The 9931-nt window shown below is 41.0% G+C and overlaps 1 protein-coding gene across 1 annotated transcript in view; it reads left to right on the plus strand.

Annotated features, from left to right (window-relative positions):
• Positions 1 to 5604, plus strand: part of Slc9a6 (solute carrier family 9 member A6) — a 51722-nt gene extending 46118 nt beyond the window's left edge. The window contains exons 15-16 of the mRNA XM_010642496.1: positions 1060 to 1165; positions 4448 to 5604. Coding sequence (XP_010640798.1) covers positions 1060 to 1165; positions 4448 to 4720 — 379 coding nt within the window. The 3' untranslated portion in view covers positions 4721 to 5604. The remainder of the gene's footprint in view (positions 1 to 1059; positions 1166 to 4447) is intronic.
• The last annotated feature ends 4327 nt before the right edge of the window (positions 5605 to 9931 follow it).

Here is a 9931-nt window from a genome sequence, read left to right on the forward strand (position 1 = left end):
ATATATATATATAAACTTTGTTTATATAGAGTACTCTAAACCTTACTTAGAATTTATTAATATGAGAATACATTAAATGTGTTGTCTTTCTTATTTTTAATTAAGGACAGCCTTAGGTTCTGTCTTTCTCCTCTCTCTTTTCCCTTCCCCTCTACCCCCGCTCCCCCTCTCCTCCTGTTCCGCTCTGCCCCTCTCTCTTTGTGGTGCTGTGGATGAGCTCGGGGCCTCCTGCATACCAGGCAAGCCCTCTACCATGGAACCACAGCCCAAGTTCTCATTTCAACATGTGGGGAGTGTGATAGTTGTATCTGTGTCCTTATCTCTTTCCTTTTACTTGTAATTCCCTCTTTTTTCTTCTAAGTATCATGCATTATCACATTTGCTTTTATTTATTGTAAAATAAGCAAATATTAAAATGAGGGTATACGGTAGAGGAGCTCCTGACATATAGTTTACTTAGATGCTTTGGGAATTGACTTTCCTTTTTTCCTTATTATAGCTTTACATGAAAAGAATTAACCTGACAGTGAAGTTTCAACTTATAGCATTCAGGGGGCCAGCTGAACCCTTAAGAAGTGATTGAAACTATTTCTGTTATTACATTCTACTACTGGACTATTTATGTCCTCTCCGACCATTACCAGTTTCATTCTGTACTTTCTCCGTTTCCTTTAATGCCAAGTTGAAAGTGATATTGTATTTCTTTTGTTTTTAGTAAAATCAGAAAAGCAATATGATGTAGTAGAACGGGCACTTGATTTGAAACCAAACCCGTCTGCGTTAGTAGATCAGACCCCATTTCCTTAACTGTGTGACTTAGGCGGGTCTGTGACCTCTCTGAGCCCTAGTGTCCCTAACTGTGAAATGGAGATGATAGCAAGGTCCTCTGCTGTCTCGCTGCCATCACATGGTGGTGAGATGACTTCGCATGTGCGAAAGCTGTTTGCCACCAAGGCGGTCAGTCCCCTGCGAGAGTGACTGTCATTAGTTGAGTGGTTCATTGAGATGTGGGAGGAGAGGAGCAGTGATGAATGCAGCTTTTCCTTAACCTTCATGCAGCTACCTGAAGCCTCTGCTGACGCACAGTGGGCCTCCCCTCACCAGCACGCTCCCAGCCTGCTGTGGGCCCATTGCCAGGTGCCTAACCAGTCCCCAGGCTTACGAAGTAAGTGGCTTTTATTTACCAACTGAGAGTTCCACTTAGCAGCTCGAGGGGCAGGGCGGGTTGGGGGGGGTGCTTTCTGGTTTTGTTTTACTTTGGCTTGGGTTTTTGCCTTTGAGGTATAAAATCCCAGAGAAGGAATTTAAACACATTTTGCTCAACCAGAAACTGCAGTGAAATCTATAAATACAGCTCCCTGCCTTTGAAACATCTTTTGATAGCAGGTGTAGGCTAGTACCTTATCTTACTGTAAGTAATTTGAGTAAGTCTATTTCCATGGTGGTTTTCAGTTATTTGTAGTATGTGGCCTAAGGTCAGCACATGTATATGTTTTCATCTGCACATGAGGGGGGTTGGGATTTTATTTGTTGTGTTTTGTTTTGTTTTTGCAGTGATGGGAATGCAATGCAGGGCCTCACATTGCAGAGCTAGGCAAGTGCTCTACTAGTGTGCTACTCCTCTAGCCCCCTAAAACAAATTTTGATGATCTACTTGCAATAGGGATTTTATTCACATCTACTAACTGTTAGGTGTTAGGGAAAGTTTATCTGCCTCTCTTCTGTATTGCTAGGAGGCGTGGACATATCTAGACATGATAAATCTAGGTGTGGATACATCTAGAGTCCATATTTTTCCCCTTAGCTACCAACATATGATTGGTAATTCAGTAAATATTTTAACTAAGAAAAAAGTACAAGATACGCTCACTAGATACTATTCTATACTGTACACATTTTCATTGTTTTAAACCTTTGATTCTAAACCAGCCCTTCAGAGGGAGGTAAGCTGTGGCATCAAAGAGGCCCAGTGCTTCTGACTCCTCAGATGCCACACTTGGAAGCTTGAGGGAGGGGAAGCTAGCAGTTACCTATCACACCCTTTGTGGCACATGAGAGCAGGTCCCATGGGACCAGTGGGACAGGGGAGGCAGTGTGGGAGCGGCACCTGGCCAGGGGTGGGACCATGTCTTGAGTCAGTGCATAGTTCTGATTGCCCATGCTGGGGGAAGGGGAGACTATGCCCCCTCACTGCCCAGACTCTGCTTTTCGGCAGTCCCCGCTGCAGCCCTCATGGCTGTGCAGAGGGTTCAGGCAGTGACACTTGGTTCGTGGACTCCGGAAAGCCACTCGCTATCACCAGAGGCCAACTACATGCCCCATGGAATATAGCAAAACATGGCACAACACTGTGAGATTCCTGGGACTGCTGTAACAAGAGTCTCAGGAACTGAATGGCTTGTACACCAGAAATGTATTAACATGTTGCAGTTCTTGAGGTAGAAGTCTAAGGTCAGGGTGTGGGTAGGATTGGTTACCTCCAGGCCTCTCTTAGCTTTGGGACCTTTGCAAGCAGTCTGTGGTATGCCTTGACTTATGGACACATCACCCCAGTCTTGCTGCCGCCTTCTCCACATGGTATCCTCCCTGTGCATTCATTCACCTATCCCTGTCCAGATTTCCCCCTTTCATGCAGACGTCAGGCATATTGGATCAGGGCCCACTTTATTTCCAAACAAGGTCGCATTTACAGGTGCTGAGGCAAAGCCTTCAACATTTTCGGGGGAGAATAAAATTTACCCCAACAGCCATCGCATTTGATTTTTCCATTATTTTTGTTATTAACTTTTTTAAGTTACAAAACGAATGTATTTATAGCTAAATCCTTTACAAGTGTGGAATAGGGCTGCAGATATAGTTCAGTGGTGCTGTGCCTGCCTGGCAAGTGCAAGGTCCTGAGTTTGTTCCCCGGTACTAAAAAAAAAAAAAAAAAAGAAAAAGTATGGAATACAAAGTGAAAATAAAATGTGCCTTCCTCTTGTACACCCCAGAGGCAGTCTTTATTAAAGTTGTACTGTGTATATCCCCTGACATATTTTATCCATACAAACTTACATGTGTATAGGTGGGACAGGGCTTTGTGTTACACCTGTGGGATTGTAACATGTATACTGTCCCACTCCTGGCTTTCTTCAGTTACTGATACATCATAGAAGTACACTGAATCTGTTACTTTCTTATTCATGGTGACGTCGCCAGCTACATAGAAATGTACTTACTTGGTCTCCCACGGACAGACATTTAAGTTGTCTCCCTTTTTGCTATTACAAACAATACTTACAGCGGTTATATTTTTTGAATATCCTTTTACACATAAATTTACTCAAGGATAAAAGTACTGTATGTGGGATTGCTTTTAAGGGTAAAATGGTTGGCTCAAAAGGCATATGCATTTTACAATTTGATCGATATTGCCCCAAACTTCAGCCATGGTGAAAATGTTAGAGGGGATCAAAGGCTCTTGCTGACCTGTGAAGGAGCTATAGAGCTTTGTTTATTACTACATTAAGTGCCAGTAGTTCGACTTAGAACTAGAGTAGGAGAGCATTCTGTCTGGTTGGTGGCTATGGTTTGTTTTATTTTTCAGTTTGTATTTGTTTGTCTTTAGGGAAATTTTGTAGCAACAGCAAATTTCTGACTATCAAAAAACATATGAAAAAATAAAACTTACTAGCAACTGTAACACAGAGCTAACATTGACTGTAGTTCCGTACTTTTCTATGCACACATACACCTTTTTATTTACCAAAATGACACTATATATATATATATAAATTTGTTTAACTTTTTTCCTCTCTGTAAACTATTAAGTTTACTGATTTGACCCTGAGCTTTCCATTCAAACCCGAGCGTAGGAGCTGGGAGACAGGTATCAGTGCGGATTCGATATTTATTTACCTGTGTGCCAAGCCAAGTTAGGTGGCTGGACGAGGTAACCTTTAATCTTGTATTATAACCACATACTGTGTGTATTGGTCCGTTCCTCACCCGCCCCTGCACATTCTTAAGCCCCTTGAAGGCAGACCGCTATGTACAAGAGCAAGCACTGCTATAGGGACAGGGCCAAGGGCACCATGCTCTGAGAGCACAGCGGGAGGGCCACCTAACCCTAACCCAGACCTGGAAGATCAAGAAAGAAAGACTTCAGGAGGAAGTGAGGCAGAGGTGCTGGTCATGTGACGGCGAAGGAGGGGACAGAGAGAGCCACAGAGATCTGGGTAGCTAGTTGGCACACAGTAGGGTCATTGGGGTAGGAGAGGCAGGTTGTGGTGGAAGATGAGGCTGAAGGGGCCAAGTCACACTGTCTGTTGAACCAAGGTAAGGACTTTAGACTCTGTCTTCAGAGCAGTGGATGTCCACTGAACAGGTTTAAATAGCAGATCTGTAAAAACTCTATTGGAAGTAGTTCTTTAATTTCTTCACAATTCCTAACCTTATTTTTGTTTAGAACCAGGAGCAATTGAAAGATGATGACTCTGATCTGATTCTGAACGATGGAGATATCAGTTTGACATACGGGGATTCTACTGTGAACACCGAATCAGTACCATCTGGTGCCCCAAGGAGATTTATGGGCAACAGCTCTGAAGACGCCTTGGATCGGGAGCTTGCATTTGGAGACCATGAGCTGGTTATTCGAGGGACACGCCTGGTTCTTCCTATGGATGATTCTGAACCCGCATTAAATTCATTAGATGATACGAGACACAGCCCAGCCTAAGCTTATTAATACTTAGTGATTTGTATAATTTGCACATGTGATTGTGAAGAAATTTCTACTACCTAAAAAGTCCTAGTGCATGTCTCTGAATGTGTAAGCTATATAAATGCTATTTATATGGCATAGAAAGAATATAAATATCCTGTACAAGGCAGATTGTGAGCAAACTATTCTTTTAAGTTTTGATGGCTGCACTATGTAGGCTGGATCTATTTTAGAAAGTTACTTTCACAGTGATGTGTGTTTTGTTAGCATTATGTCTCAGTTAAAGTATAAAAAGTGACAGATTTACTCTTTCTTATATTTACCTGACACTTATCCAGAGTACCAAGTTCTTGTGATGTGAATTAATTTGTGTGTGCGCGTGCATGTGTATGTGTGTGTATATGTGTGTGCGTGATGGGGGAGGGAGAGGGGCGAGGGGGCGTTACTGCCTCGGGAACCCGGGGAGGAGAGGTTCCTTTGTTGGGAAACTTGTGTTGACTGCTGCTGCCTCTGTCGTGACCTTTTTCTTTCCCTTTTCTCTGGTGGCCCACTGTGGTGCAAAGAACTGGTGGCATTTTGTTCTCACCCCGATCAGATTGGGGAGTGAAGTGCGGGGTCCTCCCCACCCCTTGCTCTGAAAGAACAGACTTACTGACTACCATACATTACTGTTCTGAGAGCAGGACGCACATGACTTCCAAGACCTTAGCGCTTTGCTTCCAGGCCAAGACTGCAGGAGTCAACATCCGGCTGGCTTTGCCAAAGTACAGGTGTATAAAGTTCAGGGCACTTGATTTACATTTGGAGGAGCTGGGGCAGATGGAGAGGGGGCAGAGGGCAAGAAAGGAGTAAAGAGGATGGTGATGTCGGAGGTCTCTCTTCCCAAATATGTAAATATAGCAGATAAGTTTAAATAAGAAATCTAATTGCTGCTTAATCTTTGATCATGTACTTTATCTGTATAGCAAGCTTTGTCGTCAGAAGCTTTTATATCGATTTAAATTGCTGCCCTTGAGCAGCCAGACAGGAGCAAAATGTAAAATTTTTAAACTTACTATGTCTAATTGTCATTTGTTAGTCTGTAGTAGATGTGAAAATTTAATTTATGAATCCATGATCATCCAAACTACACCAAAGGCAGTCGTAAGAGTAATATGCTCGAGAGCGTTGATGGCAAGGTGGCTCCTTTGTGTGAACTGGGTATAGTTGTCTGTATTATCATGTTATTTTTAAGATTAAATACCTAAGCTGCCATATGAGTTTATTTTTAGAGCTTTCAAGGAAGAGCACAGAAAAATTTCCCATTTCATATTCATAAGTATGTAAGTGGATTCTATTTTGTAATGCTGAAAATACCTAATGGTGCATTGAACACTTGGACAGGAAATACTTTTTGATGTTGATTCTGTTAATGACTCAGAAGAACAATACACACCCTTGTGGATTTTTTTTCCTCAGGTCTGAGTAGCATTGCCTTAAATCTTACCCAAATAGAAAGTCACTTTGTTTAATGTGATATGTGATGTTCAAATTTTCCACCAAAAAATCCTTCAAACAAAAGACATACTTGTTCTCCAAAAGGGTTCTGTGCTATCGCAAATACTCCTTGAGATTTTAAAGGAATTTCCATGTTGTACCCTTTAGGGCAGCCTTGACTGTTGGCATAGCCATTTGTTATGTAGTGGTAGTGACTTTCCTGCTATGCAGGACTCCCTCCTGTGAAGTGTATGTTTTATATGACGTGTGCCTCTTCATGCGGCAAATACTTTCTTGTTAATGTATGTTTGAGGGGCTTTGAATGTCAGCATTATTTATCCACAGATTTATTCAAGTTGTAAAAGGTTATACAATACTTTAACAACTAACTTTTTTATTCCGTCAGGTTACTGAGCTCACTTTATGAAAATGGCTGTAAATACTTAGCATGACAAATTCTGTAACTCGTCTGTTTCAGCATGCATTAGGGAAACTGATAAAGCTTGAGTCCACTAAATCTGCCTTCAGTACTTTATCAAAGGGGAACCGAGCCTGCTGCGCTTATATCAGCTTCTCGAAGATTCTCTGCTCCTCCAGTCAATGTACACATCTCCATGCAAAGAAGAGAAAACCATTTCTGCTCGGATACCTATCGGATGGAGACACCTGAATGAACTTTGATGAAGTACAGCCTGAGTTACCATCATGCACAAGTAGAACTGCTCTTGGACCTATCTTTCTGTTGTTTGCAGAACCTACACGTTTGATTGACTTGAACGTTGCATCTTTTGAGTTTATTTTTAAGGTCTCTTGGCATCTATCCTAGTTGTCTGTGTTTGGCAATGTGCTGTTGAAGTAATAGACTTTTAATCTTTATGTATTTTTTCTTTTCCCTTGAAGTACTTGGACAGATGTTATAGTGGTTTCTTTTAGGAAAATCTGTCATTAAAATTATAGCCTTGCAAATAACCACTCACCATATTGAGTCACAGCTTCTTCTAGTGAGACATAAAGAGTGCTGACTTCATTTATTTTTCTACCTATATACCTACTGGAAAAGGGGAAGGCTGATGTTTAAAAAAGAAAAGCCTCATAGAAATTAACAATGGTGTGGCAAAGTTTTGGCGTATGCAAGGTTGGATATATTTGCTTATGACCACAATTGGAACATTTAAGAAATACAGGTGAAAACAGTCCAATTCCATTCCACTGATGCATAGCCTGTTAGCTCAGAAACAGAGAATATCATGAACATGTTAGCTTCGTTATGTAGGTGAGTTGGTCCTGTATCCAGTATGGAAGAAAGACTATTCCAAGTGTGCTTGAAAGCAAGTGTAATAGCAAAAATAATCCTCCAAGTTAAAGATACATCTCCCTTTTGTACATGAAAAGTTTTCTAGGTTTGTTTGGTGACAGCAACTTTAGTCTGGTTAATGGCACCAGCCACTCTCTCTATTCTGTTATGTCACCATCCAAACCATCTTCCTTACAGCCCACCCAGCGAGAGGCACAGGTTTGGGCTGATATGCAAAAGGCTCTTGGCTTGAACTAACATTTTCTAATTCACTGCAAGCTACATTAGATTTGATTTTTTTTTGAAGCAAAACATTTATTGGTACGTTTAAAATGCTCATACTACCATTCATCATAGGGAATATTTACCTGTGCATGGTATATCTTGCTTCTTTTTACCCATTACCCTCCCCTCCCATCCCTCTGACCCCTCTTCCCCTCCTTATTTACAAAAGTTTTGTTTTCATTTTTTCCTTCTGTTCTCTTTTTTGTTGACCGACCTTTCCTCTCCCCTTCCTTGTTCCCTGTCTCATTTGAACATATTTTCCCCATTTCCCAATATTTAAAATGCATTTTGGTCCTTATTTCTACTTTTGGTTTCTCACACCAGAGAAACAGTGAGGTACTTAAAACATGTGCGTCTGATTTATTTCACTTCAGCGTATGGTCTCAAGGTCCATCCATTTAGCTAAAAATGTCTCAAGCATATCCTCCTTTATGGCAGAGTTGAACTCATTGTGTATAAAAACCACATATTTATCCATTCATCAGTTAATGGGCATTTGAGCTGTTTCTAAGATGTAGCTATTGCAGATTGTGCCACTATAAACATGGATGTGCATATATCGCTGTGCAAGGAAGCTTTTAATTCTTTTGGGAAGATACCAAGAAGAGGAAGAGCTGGGTCAAATGGGACCTGCAATCGTAGTTTTTTGAGGAATCTCCACACTGATTTTCACAGTAGTTGCTGAGGTCTACACTCCCAACATAGCCCTGCCAGCATTTCTTATTGGTTGATTTCTTGATAGCAGCCATTTTTCTAGAGTGAGATGGAGTCTCAGTGTTGTTTTAATTTGCATCTCTCAAATGACCAGTGATGTTGAACATTTTCTCATATATTTATTTCCCATTTCTATTTCATTTGAGAAGTGTCTATTCATTTCGGATGCCCATTTTTTGACTGGGTCTTTAAATTTGGGGAGGTCTAAAATTTTTCAGTTCTTTATATATTCTAGATATTAGTCCTTTGAGGCACAGTTGGCATATTTTTTCCCCACACTGTGGGTTGTCTCTTGGCTCTGTTGGTGGGTTCTTTTGCTGTGCAGAAGCTTTTTAATAAGATGAGATCCCAGGTGTTGAGTTTTTGTGATAGTTCCTGTATGATCAGAGTTTTATTCAGAAAGTCCTTGCCCACACCAGTGCCTTCAAGAGTTCTATACTGTCTTCTAGCAGATTTACTGTTTCTGTTTTAATATTGATACCTTTGATCCATTTCAATTTTAGTTTAGTGCATGGTGAAAAATATGGGTCTAGGTTTTAATTTTTGGGCATGTGGAGATCCAGTTTTTCCAGCACCATTTATTAAAGAGGCTATCTTTCTTTCAGTAAAGGTGTTTGGCTCCTTTGTCAAAGATGAGGTGGCTAAGTGTGTTTGGAGGTGTTTCTGCATTTTCTAGTTTGTTTCACTGATCCTCAGGTCTGTTTCTTTGCCAGTACCATGCTGTTTTATCACAGCTTTGTAGTATAGTTTCAAGTCGGGGATTGTGATGCCCCCTGCCTTGCCTTTGTTGCCAAGAATTGTTTTTCTATTCTACATTAGATTGGAGCTAGTGCATTAGTTAACCTGACACAGTGCTGGGCTATACAGAAGTAAAAATATAGTTGTTTTAACTTTTATCAGAGGGCTTTTCACAAGAAGTACACCATCAAGATGATGCAAGATGAGGCTTGAAAATGAATTCGAAATGAGAACAGTGGTTTTCCCCTCCTTTTTTTTCAGTGCTAGGAATTGAACCCAAGCCTCGTCCACTGAGCTACATCCCCGGGCCCCTTTTTATTTTTGATACAGGGTCATGCTAAATTTTCCAGGCTGGGAATGAGTTTGTGATCATCCTGCCTTGGCTTCTCAGAGTGCTGGGATTACAGACATGTTGCTGCCACACCAAGCTTTCTAGTTCCCATTTATGAGCCCCTCCTACGTACAGGCAATGTGTATATGAGGCATTTTTAAATCTACATATTAATTCAGTTTTAACAATGCTGTGAGAGTATATTCTTTTCTCATTTCACACATGAAGAACCTGAAGTTCAGTGATGTTATCACATGTCTAGTTAGTAACAGAACCAAGGCTCAAATACAGTCTGAATCCAAAGTCCAGATTCTTTTTTCCCAGTACTAAGGATTGAATCCAGGACCTTTGCACTGAGCCTCATTCCAGCCTTTTTTTTTTTTTTTTT

This window comes from Fukomys damarensis, unplaced genomic scaffold (assembly GCF_012274545.1).
Source record: "Fukomys damarensis isolate Sample0158 unplaced genomic scaffold, DMR_v1.0_HiC HiC_scaffold_39, whole genome shotgun sequence".
NCBI lineage: Eukaryota > Metazoa > Chordata > Mammalia > Rodentia > Bathyergidae > Fukomys > Fukomys damarensis.